This window comes from Lithobates pipiens, unplaced genomic scaffold (genome assembly GCF_037356315.1).
Source record: "Lithobates pipiens isolate NorthernLeopardFrog02 unplaced genomic scaffold, aLitPip1_a1.2 Scaffold_16, whole genome shotgun sequence".
NCBI lineage: Eukaryota > Metazoa > Chordata > Amphibia > Anura > Ranidae > Lithobates > Lithobates pipiens.
In genome coordinates, this window is record NW_027507748.1 from 167,451,773 (window position 1) to 167,469,685 (window position 17,913).

The 17,913-nt window shown below is 45.8% G+C and overlaps 1 protein-coding gene across 2 annotated transcripts in view; it reads right to left on the reverse strand.

Moving 5' to 3' along the window:
* Positions 1-17,913, reverse strand: part of PCYT1B (phosphate cytidylyltransferase 1B, choline) — a 102,838-nt gene that overhangs the window by 38,160 nt on the left and 46,765 nt on the right. For both annotated transcript variants that reach the window (XM_077480770.1, XM_077480769.1), the window contains exons 3-4: positions 5,290-5,406; positions 4,403-4,554 (exon numbers count right to left, since the gene is read on the reverse strand). In XM_077480770.1, coding sequence (XP_077336896.1) covers positions 4,403-4,554; positions 5,290-5,406 — 269 coding nt within the window. The remainder of the gene's footprint in view (positions 1-4,402; positions 4,555-5,289; positions 5,407-17,913) is intronic.

A 17,913-nucleotide genomic window follows, 5' to 3' on the forward strand; every position in this document is an offset into this window, starting at 1 on the left:
ATTGGCCAGTGATCGCTGTTACCTAAATTGCCCCGTATTTCCACATTCCTGATCAGGTCTGTATTGTTGGTAATCAGTAGGTCTAATAACTCTGTGTTTCTTGTTGGTGCATTTATCATCTGACATGATATGACATGAAATTGTCCTGCAAGACATTTAGGAAATGGCGAGCTTTAGATGAATGTGCGGTTCCTTCTACCCAGTCTATGTCTGGATAATTAAAATCCCCACTATAATGACACTTCCCTTCCTTGCCGCTAATCCAAACTGTAATAGGAGGTCCGCCTCCCCCTCTGGTTAGGAGGCCTGTAGCATACTCCCAGTATTACTTTCCCCTTAGTTTCCTCCCTTTGTAGCTCTACCCATAAGGATTCCACCTCCTCCCTTGCTCCATTAGTGATGTCGTCCCTCACATTCACTTGTACATAATTTTTGATATACAGGCATACCTCTCTCCCTTTTTTACCCTCCCTATCCCTGAGATATAGGGAATACCCTTGAATGGTTGCCAGCCATGCATGAGAGCTCTTGAACCAAGTCTCTGAAATTCCCACAAAATCTAAATCCTCCTCGTACAACAGTAGCTCTAGTTATCCCATCTAGTCTGGACGCATACTGTCTCTTTATTAGGTGTTCTGAGGTTGCAAATATGACTTGTTATTGTACTTACTTTGGGTTTAGGTGCTTTAGTCAACCTACCAGTAATGCCCCCAATACTACCCTCTGGAATTTGTTCCATGCTGACTATATCTACCTCTGGACCCTCCCCCCCATAGCCTAGTTTAAAATCCCCTCTAACTTGTTGGCTATCTTCTCTCCCTCTCCTTCCCCATTTAGGTGCAGGCTGTCCCTGCTAAATAACTGGTAACCCACTGAGAAGTTGGCCCAGTTCTCCGGGAACCCAAACCCCTACTTTCTACACCAGCTCATCAGCCACTTCTTTACTTCCCTAATTTACTGCTGCCTTCCTGGTGTGGCTGGAGGTACCAGTAGAATACCAAATTGGAGGTCCTTTTCCTCAATTTAGCTCCTAAGTGCCTAAAATCGTTTTTTAGGAAACTCCATCATCCTCTGACTTTGTTATTGGTGCCAACATGCACCATGACAGCCAGGTCTTTCCCAGCCCCTCCCAGTAATCTGTCCACCAGGTTCATGATGTGCGGAACCTGAGCTCCTGGTAGAAAAAATATAGTTTGGCGATTCAGGTCTTTGTGACAGATTGCCCTCTCTATTCTTCTAATGCCAAGTACACACGGTCAGATTTTCAATGGGAAATGTTCGATATGAGCTTGTTGTCGGAAAGTCTGACCGTGTGTATGCTCCATCAAACTATTGCTGTTGGAATTTCCGCCAATAAATGTTTGATAGCAAGTTCTCAAATTTTCCCCCAACAGAACCTGTTGTCGGAAAGTCCGATTGTGTGTACACAGGTCCGTAGTACAAAAGTTCACGCATGCCCTGAATCAAGCAGAAGGAGCCACACTAGATATTGAACGTCCTTTTTCTCAGCTTGTCATACGTGTTGTACGTCACCGAGTTCTCATGTTCGGAATTTTTGGCCAACATTTGTGTGACCGTGTGTATGCAAGACAAGTTTGAGCCAACATCCTTCGAACAAAAGTTAAAGGTTTTGTTGTTGGAAAATCTGATCGTGTGTACACAGCATTTGAATTGAGTTCCATATCACCAGACTCTGTCTATACATTACCTTGGCTTTACTCTCACTCTCACTGGAGGCAGCTAGGGTCTTCCTTCTGCTTCAGCAGTGCTGGTCCGTGATTGGTTTCACCAATGTCACACAACGAGGTATACTTATTGGGATGTTCCAGCCCAGAACCGGCCCCTCCCTGGTGCTTTCCCCTCTACCCTTCCTGACGGTCACCCATCTACTCTGCTCTGGTCCCCTCCCCTCTTTATCTCGAGCCTCCTCTTTGCTGGCCCCTGCTGACACAAGATACCAACTCTCCTTTAGTATGGAGAGTCTTCTCAATGTTGACAGTTGCTTACCTAGATTCAGAACCTGGGCCTCCAGGGAAACACTGTGCTTACATTTTTCACAGCAGTTTTCGCCCTCGATCAGATGATTGAAGAATGTATATATATGCTGCAAGATGTACACAGAGTGCAATCTCCACACCCACCGGGCATCGTACCCACTAATTTATTGGGGATTGGGAATTATACACTGTCTAAATTAACTAACAACTAGCTTCCTCACACTAATACCGAACAACACACCTTTTACATGCAAATACTGAAAATTCAACACTATAACATGCAAGCAGTAAAGGTAACTGATTAGTACACATAAGTGAATTCAAAATATAATTTGTAACTGTAAAAAATTCCAAATGAACTGTAAAGAAAATACCAAAAAAGTTGCCCTTTAGTGATTTCCCCCCAAGATTTTACTTTATCAGTGAAAAGAAGTTTCTCGGTTTGCCAAAAATCAAGATCCCAATCTTCTTTTTACAAAATCAATATACAAATTACCGTATTTATCGGCATATAACACGCACTTTTCCCCCCTGAAAATAGGGGGCAAATCATGGGTGCATGTTATACGCTGCTATAAGCAGGGAAGGACTGCCACTGAGCAGACTACATTTAGGGGCACTGGTGAGGCTGCAGATGGGTGCTGAGCAGGCTGCAATGATGGGCAATACGAGGCTGCAGATGGGCACTGGTGAGGCTGCAGATGGGTACTGAGCAGGCTGCAATGATGGGCAATATGAGGCTGCAGATTTGCGCTAGTGAGGCTGCAAATGAGCACTAATAAGGCTGTATTGATGGGCAATGGTGAGGCTGCAATGATGGGCAGTGGTGAGGCTGCAGATGGGCACTGATTGGGATACAATGATGGGCAATGGCGAAGCTGTATTGATGGGCACTGATGAGGCTGCAGATGGGTACTGATATGGCTGCATTGATGGGCAATAGCAAGGCTGCAGATGGGCACTGGTGAGGCTGCAGATGGGCACTGATCAGGTTGCAATGATAGGCAATGACGAGGCTCCAGATGGGCAATTGTGAGGCTGCAGATAGGCAATGGTAAAGCTACAGATGGGCACTGATCAGGCTTCATTAATGGGCAATGGTGAGGCTGCAGATGGGCACTGATAAGGCTGCATTGATGGGCTGCATTGATAAATACGGTAGCTCACTAAAAAAGGAACTGTGCTGGAGATTTATGAAGACAACAAGATGTGGTGCATTTCCTTATTGGGAAAAGTGTACAGTTCTTGCTTTCTTTTTAAATAGTAAATGCACTCATCTAAACCTTGCACCTTGAAAACATGTAAATGTAAAAAAAAGTATGCTTCAAATTCAATGATAAATGTATTGGACATTTTGCACTGACAGATGTTCAAGCAAACAGATACAATGGTTTTGAAATTAAAGATTTTGAATACTGCACGGAATAGGTGCTTGGTGAATCTTTGCAAATTTTCTTCAGTGCTCCTAAAGTAGTGGTAAAAGTATAATTAGAAAAATTTACCTTGGTTTTAGGGATTAGAAGAACCTGGTATTGAGATGATATTGTGAACTAAACCTAGTGAAAACCGCACTAGGACTCCAAAATGTGTATCAATTGATAGCAGCTGGCACAATATACTAATACATGCTATTCACAAATTATAAAAAACAGCAGTGCAGCGCTATAAAAATCACATTAGTGCTGCATTCAGATAATAAACATACAAGTGACAATGATTAAAAAGTGTAAAAATCTATAAGTGCATAAAAGTAATAAATCAAATGTCCCAATGAGGAGCCAGAAGGTATAATGATAAATCTTCTCTGTGTGTGACAAGAGAATTGATGTGAATCCCAACAGCCTCTGGGCTTTCCAGCAAAAAGACCGCAAACCACCTTGGTGTTTAAAAAGCTGGGGCTTACCAAAATTAGATGACCCCTCATCAAGAATTGTCAAACAGTACTTATTTTACACTCCATGAGACCTCCAACCTCTCTCATGAACTTTGCAAAACAGCCACAATGCTATATTTCCCACAGATCAATGTGAAATCAAACTTAATATAGGAATGATGTCATAAAATGAAAAAGAAACACATTCCATAGTGTAAACCAGTAGAGTATGCCATTTTGATAAAGTATATGCACTTACAATGGACAGGTAGTATACAGACACTTTGTATCACATTTACAATCAGTTTGACAGAAACCAAGATGGCGGTGGCTGGTTCGCACATGCGCAGTGGCGTGTGTTTTGGTTCTGCTCCACATATTTAATCATAGGTGACGTCATCAGGGGGCTCAATTTACCTTCTCCTCTTCGTGGGGACTTTTGTTTTATTACCTTTTGCACTTACATGTTTTTAAATTTTCTTCACACTTTTTATTAATTGAGGTATTATTCTATTAAAATAAACAATTTTACCTTATGCTTCTCTAGGAACTCTGGTGTTAGAGTCCATGGGGCATCAGTGATCACTTCATCCACATAGCGACAGTGACGCAAAGCCTCATATCGCTCATTCTCAGTCATTACCGTGAAACCTTTGTACTTGTGGGTTAGCTCATCACTGCAAACTGACAGGAACCATTAGAAAAAAAATTCTGCAGTTATTTCTCAGAATGTTTTAAGGACTAGTAAGTCTAAAACTCAACATGCATCTTGCCCTGTGGGGAACAAAAAACATTAGTAAAAATGGAAGTGAGACTTCTTCAAAGCGGATCTTCAGCTTTTAGGGAAATTTAAATATTTTTTTTGGACCAAGCTGACCCAAACAAACTATTACCTTCACTACTAGATCTGCATATTGTGTGTGATGTATAACTTTATAGCCTTAGCTATATACAGTATACAGTGCTGTGTTCTGGCAGTGGGATGAGAACTTCCTGTCGAGCTCCCAGAACAAAATCAAGCTAAGCTGAGGGCTGCTCGGCCATTCACATGGAGCCTTGTACTCTATGAATAAATTCAAAGCTGCTTCTGAAATCAGAGATTGTGACATCATCCACCCACCTCTCCACCTCAGCTAATCAAAGAAAGCTTTGTACCCATTCATAGAATATAAAGTTTCCTGTGAATGGCCGAGCAGTGCTCAGCCCAACTCGATTTTGTTCCAGGAGCAGGACAGGAAGTTCTCATCCAGCTGCTGGAACACAGCTACATACAGGTTATACAGCATACACAGCAAGTACATCTAGTAGTGAAGGTTATATTTTTTTTGGACCAGCTTGGTCCAAATTAACTATTTAAGCTTCACTAAAAGCTAGGAGATCAGTTTTAATATATATTACATATGTCAGTGTTTAGCTTACCTCCCACCAGCAGGTAACTATTTGGAAACAGGTTTTTCGCTTGCATAAGGGCTCTTGCATGACCTGAGTGGAAAAGATCAAATATTCCATCTGCATATACCCTGACAGGTCGGTCAACTGGAAAAGAGAAAGAATAGACATTGATTTTCTCTTCAATGTTTTAACATTTCAGAATACATCTACTTCCCTACAGAAGATAAAACAACCATTTACAGTATGATAGAGCGAGAACGATAACACCAAATTTATCGCACATGCTCCCCATTCACACCTGAGACCTTGTAACATTAATGGCGTGTACACACGATCAGACTATCTGGCGGACTTTGCATCGGAGGTCCACCGGACTTTCTGAACAACCGGACCTGCCCACACACGACCGGACTATGGCAGGAGTCCACCGGACTTTTGAAATGAACGGACTTGCCCACAGACGGAGTAAAGTCCGTTCATTTTGAACGTGGCTCCAGGTAGACCGAACTAGTGAAGGAAGTCAATGTCGCCACCTCCATCGGCGAGATTGACACCTTGCTAGCCCCGTCGCGTGGTATGGATTTAAAAGGGACCACCTACGCGGAAAAAAACGGCGTGGGGGTCCCCCCAAAGTCCTTATCTGACCACGCAGCCTGGCCGGTCAGGAAAGGGGGTGGGGACGAGCGAGTGCCCCCCCTCCTGAGCCGTACCACGCCGTATGCCCTCAACATGGGGTCATGCTTTGGGGAATGGGGGGCCCTGCGACCCCCCCCACCCCAAAGCACCTTGTCCCCATGTTGATGAGGACAAGGGCCTCTTCCCGACAACCCTGGCCGTTGGTTGTCGAGGTCTGCGGGCAGGGGGCTTATCAGAATCCGGGACCCCCTTTAATAAGGGGGCCCCCAGATTCTGGCCCCCTACCCTATGTGAATGAGTATGAGGTACGATGTACCCCTACCCATTCACCTGGGGAAAAAAGTGTACATAAAAAAAACACAACACAGGTTTTTAAATTACTTTATTAGACAGCTCCGGGGGTCTTCTTCCGTCTTCAGGGGTCTTCTCGCCGGACTCCTCCACTGTGTTCTGCTCTTTTACTATCTCTTTTACTAGCAGAGGAGCCCGGCTTTCTCCTTCGTCACCGCCGCCATCCGGGGGTCTTCTTCCGACTTCGGGGGTCTTGTCCCCGCTCTTCGGTTCTTCTTGCCAGGACTCCGATTTCTTCTTCCAGCTCTTTTACTAGTGTTGGCCCGGTCTTCTGTCGCTGTCACTGTCTTCCCCAAAGCACCCCCATGTTGAGGGCACGTGGCCTGGTACGGCTCAGGAGGGGGAGCGCTCGCTCGTCCCCACCCCCTTTCCTGACCGGCTATGCTGGGTGCTCGAATAAGGGTCCGCCATGGACTTTGCAGGGACCCCCACTGCGTTTTATTCGGCGTAGAGGTTCCCCTTTAAATCCAAACCAGGTGAGGGGGCTCGCGAGGTGTCAATCTCGCAGATGGAGGCGGTGACATTGACTTCCTTCGCTAGTTCCGTCTACCTGGAGCCACATTCAAAATGTACGGACTTTACTCTGTGTGTGGGCAAGTCCGTTCATTTGAAAAGTCCGGCGGACTAGCACACAGACGGGCGGATTGTCCGCCAGACTGCAGAGTCCGGCGGACAATTTTGAGTCAAGACTTCTTTCTAAGGCCGCGTACACACGGGCGGACTGTTCGCCCAACTTTGTCCGCTGAACAGTGTTTGGGCGGACAGTCCGCTCGTGTGTGGGCTTTCAGCGGACAGTTTCAGCGGACAGTTTGACGGACAAGGTTTTTCGGAATTTCCGAAAAACTGTCCGCTGAAACCTTGTTTCACCGAACAGTCCGCTCGTGTGTAGGCTTGTTCGTCAAACAAAGTTGCGCGCATGCTCAGAAAGGATTTACACGCCGAAAGTTATAATGCAGTGTATAGGACGTCGTATTTTTCGTCCCGTCGTACGTGCCGTTCACGTCATCGCGCACGGTTTCAGCAAACTGTTCGTTCGTCGTGTGTGGGCATGTCCGTCCATGCTAATTTTGAGCGGACTGTTTGCCGAAACTGTTGGACGGACAAAGTTGGGCGAACAGTCCGCGCGTGTGTACGCGGCCTAAGTCCACTGGACTTTTGGGAACAAAAAGTCCACCGTAAGCCCACACAGGGGCGGGTTGTCCAACAGACTCTGGTCCGCCAGATAATCCGATCGCGTGCACGTGGCATAACAAGTCACATGACACCGGGGAGAGATAATGGCTAATTGGGCCCAATTTGGACATTTTCAGTTGTACTCACTTTTGTTACCAGCAGTTTAGACTTTAATTGCTGTGTGTTGAGTTATTTTGAGGGGACAGCAAATTTACACTGATATACAAGCTGTACACTCACTACTTTATATTGTAGCAAAGTGTAATTTCTTCAGTATTGTCACATGAAAAGATAGAATAAAATATTTACAAAAATGTGAGGGTTGTACTCACTTTTGTGAGATTCTGTATATATTTTATATATATATATATATATATAGGATTGCTGCACTTAAAATATTTATCAAATCAACTATTCCAGAAATTACATAATCAGATGTTTGAAGATAATTTCCATTTCGGGCTTTTGATCTGATGAAGGGTGTAAGCTTGTGAGCCCAAAATGGAAATCATCTTCAAGCATTTGATTTTGTAATTTCTTGAATAATTGATTAATAAATATTTTATTTATTATTTATTATATATATATATATATATATATATATATATTGTAGCAGGGTGTCCCAGAGAAAGCCAGGAAAAGTCCTGTTCAGAGTTTATACATCTCTCAGGCTCCTCCCATACACGTTCAGGGATCTCTGATCCATGATCCAATTCGAATCTTGGTCCTCTCCTCCAGGCCAATTTAAACTCACCTGTGACAGGCAGCCTTCATCTATGCCTGGGGAACACAGACAACACTGTGTTCCGCAGCTGTATCTGTGGAAGCTGACAAGCTGTAGGTTGTTGCTCAGCCTGGTATTTAGGGCCTGTATATATTGTGTAGTTAGTGCCAAGACATGGCTAGGTTTTCGTTTGACTATTTTTGTTCTGTGTTTTTTCTGAAACACTGTACAGCACCTATAGACTTGTATATATCGCCAATAAACACCACACTGTTTGTCACTACCTCACTGGATTTGGTATCTGTGCCTGAAAGACTGCCCATCCCAGGGAGCTTTGTACCACCTACCTGTCCCCCAGGTTACAATATATATATATATATATATATATATACACACACACACACACACACACACACACCACAGATCAGATCTACAGCATATCCAATAGATTACTGGGCTGGCTTTACAGTTTTCACAGGCCTGCAATACAATCAATACAATTTCCTTTAACAGCAACTCAGAAAACAGGCTGCAAAGATTACTGCACTGTACAAAATTTGTGACAAGAATTTGCAGTCCCACTCATAAGCTAAAGCAATCATAAAAAAAAAACCTCATATTAAGTGTAAACCAAAATGACTTAATTTAGTACAGTTGAGGTGCTATACCCGTATTGGCAAATCACCAATTGATTTTTACATGATATGACAGTGGAATTGTTGTTTAAGATGGAGCAAATAAGGAAATGGAATTCTTTCCTGACCTTGTTTAAAAGTCATGACTGCTATCAAGCCCTCGTCCTCTCATTATTCTCTATCAGCATTTTCGCTGCCTCATCATATTTATCAAATTCAGTTATATGCTTGACCCCTCGATGGTGAACTGTGACCTTTTTCCAGATTGTTTTTCCTTGTAATTCCTGGATTAGGGTCTGGAGTCCAGAGGCTTCAAAGAGCTTTGAGAGGGAAGAACCCTCTAATCTTGTGTCCAGATCTTATTAGAGACCAGCAGGCTGTGTGTACAGGTTTGCACAGCCTTTATAATCATAGGCTTGGGCATGGTATAGGGCTCTGCCTTCCCTAGGAGACTGTAGCGCTACAAGAAAGCAGCCAGTGTGTACATGTTTATCTTGCAGCTTTCTCCAGGTTTTGCAATTTCCGCTTTAGGGTCTGGAGTTTGAAGACTTCAGAGAGCTTTGGGAGGGAAGAAGCCTCTAATCTTGTGTCCAGGTCTTTTCTTACTGGAGACCAGCAGGCTGTGTGTGCAGATTTGGACAGCCTTTATAATCATAGGCTTGGCATGGTTTGAGGTTTCGTCTTCCTCGAGGAGACTGTGAAACTACAAGGGAGCAACCAGGGTGTGCATGTTGCTCTTGCAGCTCTCTTTAGGTTTTTTGATTCTTGGATTAGGGTCTGGAGTCTGGAGACTTCAGAGAGCTTTGGGATGGAAGAAGCCTCTAATCTTGTGTCCAGGTCTTACTGGAGACCAGTAGGCTGGGTATGCAGAATTGCCTTTATAATCATAGGTTTGGGCATGTTTGCCTGGGCTGGGCTCAGCCCTTCCTTCTCTGAGCTGGCAGCTCAGCTGTCGTCTAATTGTCAGCTCCTATCTCTCCACAGTTACTAAGCTGTTGATGATATCCTGCTCGTCAGTCCTGCCTACATAAGTCGTCCAGCCCAGAGGATCTCTGCCTTTGCTTTAGTCAACATCAAAGAGACGCTCTCCTGCATTCCTGTTAAAAGACTTGCTTGGCTGACATCCCTTCTGGGTCCAGATCCTGATTGCTGTTTTACTACGCTCATCTCCGGCTCCTTCATGTTTGGCTTGTGTGACTGTCCGTTACGGTTCCTGTACTCTGGCTATGTTTTAACTATATTTTGTTCTATTTACTTTTATTATTAAACAAGTGTGATTTAACTGTACTTTTGTCTCTGTCTGATTTCATGGTTTCTGACAATGTTTCAAGGCTCCACCTTCCTTAGGAGACCATGAGGCTACAAGGGAGCAGCCAGGGGGTGCCATGTCTGCATAGTGCAAGCAAAGTCTGTGACAGAACAGATGGAGGCCCCAAGTCCGAGTTCCATAGCAGTTGGGAACTGCAAAAGCTATGAGAGCTGAGCGTGCAGAGGTTACACATGAGTACAGGGGTGCTGTGAGGTGGTCTGAAGGACCCAACCATAGGTCTAAGCTTGAGACCTGAGCAGTGGTGCTGTAAGAGAGAATCCAGAGTCTGAGCATTATTTATTTTCATGTTTGAACTGATGGTGGAAACACCTGCAAGGGCAACTGTTTATTTTGTTGGACTTACCTTTTGTTTTTAAATAAAAGTGGGCTGCCAAGACCTAAAACAGATTTCCCAACTAGCATGGACTCATTGCAAATGCTACTATACACCCTCACAAGATAGATAAATAGATAGATTAGATAGATAGGATTGTCTTCTTATATTGGTACCATGGACCATTACTGTATAAGCATTAATTTATTTTTGAGAACCAGAGGCTAATACATAGGCTGCTACCTCCCTGATCATTTTTGCCAGTCTTAATAAATCATTTATGACAAAGTCATACAAAGTCAACAATTATGACAAAGTATGCTGGGTGGTGCATTTCTTAGTGGCCCCCCATTTTCCTCTACATTCAGCTCTGAACACAAAGGATGACAGTCTGTGTACACTATTTTGATTTGCTATAATGCAGTGGTCCATTGAAGTATAATCATTGAGAAGAAAATTGCAGTATCAGCTGTGCTGTTGTAAAGAGACATTTCCATGGTACAATACAATTTGTATTATCACAAAGCCAGGACTATTCTTCTTTTATATGCCTGTAATTTGTTTGTCACCTAACAAAGAAACTCCTTCCCAAATGAGAACTTGTGTATCATGTACGGCTTCTATTCTTGGCTCTTTCTGCCATCTGTGTTCTCAGCCTGAGTACATCCCAGAGCCATGTCTCATGTGTAGACTTCACGCTCATCTCCCTCTAAGCATTAAATATTTCATATATACGATTTTCAAATTCCGAATATGCTGCTAATGATATTATATTTTAATGTAATAATACTTGCATTCAGCAATGATTGTGACAATGGAAATGATTTGGGTTGCAGATTATCAGTTTTTGTGCATGATGATGATTTTGAGAAATCAAAGCTACCTGTATAAAATAACTATAATTTTTGCCAGTTATAACCATTACAGATCATGCCTAGCCAAAATTTTTCTTTTTTTTGTTTTGGACAGACTTGGGGAAGGAAATGATTTCTATCAAGGGTATTTCTGTGACCCCACTGGGTTTTCTTCTCGCTTCTTGTCCCTGAGACAAGAAATGTGGGAAATGGTTGTAACTTAGACAGGGGTATATGGACAGTAATAGTAACCTTACATAGGTGCTATTGCTTTTCCATTTACAGAAAACAGTGCTTTGCTGCAGCATTAGCCCAAATAAAAACCTGACAAAAAGTTCTTTCCCAGGTAAAAGCTGGGCTTGGGGGGAGGGGCATTTGCCCTATGGGCCAATGCTAATATACAGTATGCTGGACTGGTGGCCTTGAGTGGATATACTCCACAATTCTGGCATCAATTAGCATTGGGTCCCCAGTCAGTATCACATGTTGGACATTATATAGCTATGTGATCCATAGCTATATAATTTGCTTGCCAAATTAATCAAATTAAAAGAAGGAAAGAAAGTAAAAAAAACTGACTGCAGCACTCAATGATATTCACACATCAATATATAAAAAAAAAATAATATAGTCCTATATACAAAATATCAAAGTTCACCAAAAGTGTGCAAAATCTTCATGCAGCTGCTGTGCACCAACCACCAGGTGATTATAATGCAGATTATCAAATCCTTAGACCCCACAACTCAAGAGGTCTAAATCAGCATTTAAAAGATGACAGATTCAGCATTCCAGCAGTAAAATGTATCCAAAAATAGAAAGCAATGTGGGGTACAGAGAAGCTTTCCCAACGCGTTTCTACACTAAGGGTCTTCAACAGGGGCTTGCCCACATTGTTTTTTATTTTTGGATACTTTTTACTTTTAGCGATCACTTTTTAAATATTTTGTGTGTCATTTGTGATTTGTGACATATAGCAATAAATCTATTGGTCTTTGTTTGAGCTGCACCATTTGGAGCCCCCTTTGTGTTCTTTTTCCATATACAATTTTTTCCATCTTGAGTTTTGTAGGAGAAAGAGAGAGCCAGTTCTGGATATGCTTATGATCCAAGCGCCAGCTCCTTTGGAGTCCCAAGACAGAGAGGGGAGGACCCCCTATCAGGATCCATCCAACTACCATCCACATACAGCACCAGACTGAGACTCTAAGCCTTTTTTTGACCCACTGGCATACGACATGTGTGTCCAATCATATCGATAAGAGTACCCATCTTTTCATCTTTTGGTCGGTGTAGATGTGTCTTCAGACAACTGGTTTCAAGTTTCCAGCACCATATTCAGATTGAATCCGTGCTTTGGCAACACCTCACAGGAATATTAATTTTTTGCCCATTTTTTGGACTATAACAGCTGTAGGACACATTGGATTGAGTTCTTCAATTTTGAACCATGTTTACATAGTTTCCCTTTTTTTGGTTTTGCACCAATCTTCTTTGTGCACTATATTGTATGATTTCATTCATACTGTACATTTAATTACACTTTCACGTATTTTGTTTACACAACACTAAGCGCTACACTAATTAATAGTGATGGACGAACTTCCGACGGGACGTTTCGCGAACGCGAAACGCGAACGGACACAAACGTTCGCGAAAACGACCGTTCGCCGCGGGCTCCATTGACTTCAATGGGAGGCGAATTTCGCAAACCTTTAGGTCGAATTTGCGGCCACGGGGTAATTATTAGGGGGTAGCACGTAGTCCCACCACCTGGACAATAGCATAATACATGTATGAGGTGAATTTGGGATCGATAACTACAAGCATTTTTTTTTTATTTGGGAAATTGTTCTGACAATTCAGGACTATGGAGCTAATGAAGGCAATGGAGGAGAGGGAAGGTCAGGGACCAGGGTAGGCAAACAAGAGGGTGCAGGAGATACAGAGCACTGACAGCAGCACCGTAATACAGAGCACTGACATCAGCACCGTGACATACAGCGCTGACAGCAGCTCCGTGACATACAGCGCTGACAGCAGCTCCGTGACATACAGCGCTGACAGCAGCTCCGTGACATACAGCGCTGACAGCAGCTCCGTGACATACAGCGCTGACAGCAGCTCCGTGACATACAGCGCTGACAGCAGCACCGTGACATACAGCGCTGACAGCAGCTCCGTGACATACAGCGCTGACAGCAGCTCCGTGACATACAGCGCTGACAGCAGCTCCGTGACATACAGCACTGACAGCAGCTCCGTGACATACAGCGCTGACAGCAGCTCCGTGACATACAGCGCTGACAGCAGCACCGTGACATACAGCGCTGACAGCAGCTCCGTGACATACAGCGCTGACAGCAGCTCCGTGACATACAGCGCTGACAGCAGCTCCGTGACATACAGCGCTGACAGCAGCTCCGTGACATACAGCGCTGACAGCAGCTCCGTGACATACAGCGCTGACAGCAGCTCCGTGACATACAGCGCTGACAGCAGCTCCGTGACATACAGCGCTGACAGCAGCTCCGTGACATACAGCGCTGACAGCAGCTCCGTGACATACAGCGCTGACAGCAGCTCCGTGACATACAGCGCTGACAGCAGCTCCGTGACATACAGCGCTGACAGCAGCACCGTAAGCAGCCCCAGGAGGAAGTCAGCACAGCACAGGGATGGTGTGATCCCCTCATAATAAGAACCCCCAGGAGGAAGTCAGCACAGCACAGGGATGGTGGGAGCCCCTCATAATAAGAACACCCAGGAGGAAGTCAGCACAGCACAGGGATGGTGGGAACCCCTCATAATAAGCAGCCCCAGTAGAAATATGACACCGCTCAACCTCTTCAAAGAGGAGGGTAGGGGCATATAGTACGGTGTGCTTTTTTGGGTCAGGGAAGTGAGCCAAATGAATTAAGAAGGTCTGTGTGCTTGATTCCAAAAATTGTTTATAGACATATACATGGTCTACTGATCACATGTGTTGAATTCCTCCGAGATCCATGCCTCATTCATTTTTAGAAATGTGAGGTAGTTAACACTGTGGTGAGCTAGGCGAGTACGCTTATCGGTCACAATCCCCCCTGCTGCGCTGAACGTCCTTTCGGACAGGACACTGGATGAGGGGCAAGCCAACAGTTCGATTGCAAATTGGGCAAGCTCTGGCCAGAGGTCAAGCCTGCCCACCCAGTAGTCTAGGGGTTCATCACTCCTCAGAGCGTCCACATCGGCCGTTAACCCAATGTAGTCGGACACCTGACGGTCTAGGCGTTCCCTGATGCTGGATCCGGATGACACCTGTCGATGGGTCGGCTGAAAGAATGACCTCATATCCGAAGTCACCAACACATCTTCAAACCGGCCTCTTCTTGCAGGCGCTGTTGGATTGGTACCCGCAAATCCTTCTCTGGGAGTGGGAATTGCTCCTCTGCCAGCGCACGCAAAAGCAGAATGCAGCATTTCTCGAAGCAAGGCCTGGAAGTGCTGCATTCTGACAGCCCTCTGCGACGGCGGTAACATTTCCGCCATTTTGTGTTTGTACCGGGGGTCTAAGTACGTTGCCACCCAGTACTGGTCCTTGACCCTCATGCTTTTTATACGGGGGTCCCTATTAAAACACTGGAGCATGAAGGCCCCCATTTGCACTAAAGTGGAAGCGGTGTGGTGGCCTGGCTCCTGCTCATCATCCAGGATAATGTCGTCCTCTTCATTCTCCTCTCCCCATCCTCGCACAACAGGGATCCCAGAAAGGTTTAAAGCATGCTCTTCTTGCTCCTGCTCATCCGCCCCGGCACCATCCTCCTCTGACTCCTCATCAGACTCCTGTTGTTGACTTGTCTCAGATAGAGTAGCCCCCCCTGGGAATTCATCCAGCATTGCGACTTCCTCATCTTCCCGCTCCTGCTCCTCCACAGCCTGATCAATGACACGACGCAATGCACGCTCCAGAAAGAAGGCATAAGGTACCATGTCACTGATGGCGCCATGGCTGCGACTGACCAGTTTGGTGATCTCCTCAAATGGCCGCAGAAGTCTGCATGTGTCGCGCATGAGCAGCCACTGGCGCGGTGAAAAAAAACCCAGCTCCCCAGAACCGTTTCTTTCGCAGAGTTCATACAGGTAGACGTTAACTGCACGTTTCTGCTGGAGCAGCCTATCAAGCATATAGAAGGTTGAGTTCCATCGCGTCGGGCAATCGCAAATAAGACGTCTGACCGGCAGATGGTGTCGCCGCTGAATGTCAGCAAGGCGAGCCATGGCCGTGTAAGATCTTCTGAAATGGGCCGAGATTTTCCTTGCCTGCCGCAAGATGTCCTGGACCCCAGGGTATTTGACAAGGAATCGCTGCACGACCAAGTTTAAGACGTGTGCCATGCACGGCACGTGCGTGATTTTGCCCTGTTTCAATGCGCTAAGCAGATTGGCACCGTTGTCACACACCACTTTACCAACTGTCAAATTGAGCGGTGTTAGCCACTCATCTGCCTGTGAACGCAAAGCTGAAAGGAGTGCCGGGCCAGTGTGGCTCTTTGCTTCCAGGCACAACAGACGCAGCACGGCATGGCAACGTCTCACCTGGCATGTGGAATAGGTTCTGGGGAGCTTGGGCGGTGCAGTGGAAGAGACGCTAGCAGCGGAAAAGGAGGAGGCAGCTGAGGAGGAGAGGGAGGAGGATGGAGTAGGAGGAGGAGAAGAAGAGTCAGGCCTGCATGCAATCCGTGGCGGTAAAACCAAATCTACACGGGTGCCACGGGTTACATGCTTGACGGCCGTCAGAAGGTTCACCCAGTGGGCAGTAAAACTGATATACCTTCCCTGCCCGTGTTTGCTAGACCACGTGTCTGTGGTCAGATGTATCTTGGCACCGACACTGTGTGCCAGAGATACATTCACTTGCCGCTGAACATGGCCATATAGCTCTGGGATGCCCTTCTCTGAGAAATACTTCCTTCCTGGGACCTTCCATTGTGGTGTTCCAATGGCCACAAATTTGCGAAAGGCCTCCGAGTCCACCAGTTTATATGGCAGTAGTTGGCGGGCTATGAGTTCTGACAAGCCAGCCGCCAACCGTTGGGCAAGAGGGTTATCCGGCGTCATCATTTTTTTACGCTCAAACATTAGGCCCACGGAAGCCTGCCTTTTTGCAGAAAAATGTGAGCTTGGCGTGATGGAAGGTGGAGTGGAGGACAATTGTGAGGAGAGAGGAGAAGGAGAAGTAGAAGACGAGGCTGGACGGTGAGAGCCTGCAGTGTGGCTTTGTGTGTTCCGTTGCTCCCACTGGGCTCGGTGATGGCTGCTCATGTGCCTTCTTAAGGCGGTCGTCCCTAGGTGAGTATTGGGCTTACCGCGACTAACGCGTTGACTGCAAAGATTGCAGATGGCAACGCTATTGTCAGCAGCGGACACGTTAAAAAAAGCCCACACTGCGGAGCCATGTGCCGGTGTCCTGGGAGCGCCAGATGTGACCGTACATGGTCGATGACTCGCTCCTGATACATTTGCAGTCTGCTTTGTCCCTGCTGTGCAATGTAAGTCATTGCTGCTTCTCCTCCCTATCTGCTGGTCCATATCTCCCTCTGAACTCCCCTCCTCTTCCTCTCTTGTGGGCACCCACGTGACATCACTAGACACGTCATCATCAACGTCACCTTCCCCACCGCTATAAGTAGAGTAGGCAGCAACACCGGGGACCAACCTCCTCCTTGGGCTGATCTGGGTACTGGCGTCAGACTGCTGAGTAGCGCTTGTTGCTACCTCCTCTTCCTGATCCAATACCAAGAGTGGCTGCGCATCAGAAATGTCCTCTTGATATGGATCGGAAAATAATTCCAGTGACTCAAGCGGAAGGTATGTGGTGGTGGTGGTGGTGGTCGTGTTGTTGGTGGTAGTGTCTTTGGGGGTGCACATAGCAGAGAGTGAAGAAGAGGGTGCAGATCGAGAGGATGAGGAGGGTGCAGAAGAGTAAGGCTGAGCGAGCCACTCAACCAAGTCTGGTGCATCCTTTAAAGTAATTGAACGCACCTTCTGCAACTTCCCACTTTGGCTCAAGCCTGTTGCTCCTGCCCTACCCCTACCACCCCTGCGGAAGGGCCTGCCTCTTCCTCTGCATGTCATTTTTTAAATGACCCTGTGACAAAACTCTTAGTCCCTATACCGCTGAAGGACTGCTGCAGTATAGGTGAGCGGTCAGCAGTGGTGCACGTCAACCCTATCTATTGTGGACCTATAGCGGTCCTTACAGAACAGCAGACTGTACCGCACTCAAGCCTATGTACCGTAGCACCCTATACCAAGTTACCAGTCCTTATAAGAACTTTTGTGGACCAAGCAGGTTGTGTATTAGTGTTTAGCAGACTGTACGTCAGTCCCTATACCGCTGAAGGACTGCTGCAGTATAGGGCAGCGGTCAGCAGTGGTGCACGTCAACCCTATCTATTGTGGACCGATAGCGGTCCTTACAGAACAGCAGACTGTACCGCACTCAAGCCTATGTACCGTAGCACCCTATACCAAGTTACCAGTCCTTATAAGAACTTTTGTGGACCAAGCAGGTTGTGTATTAGTGTTTAGCAGACTGTACGTCAGTCCCTATACCGCTGAAGGACTGCTGCAGTATAGGGCAGCGGTCAGCA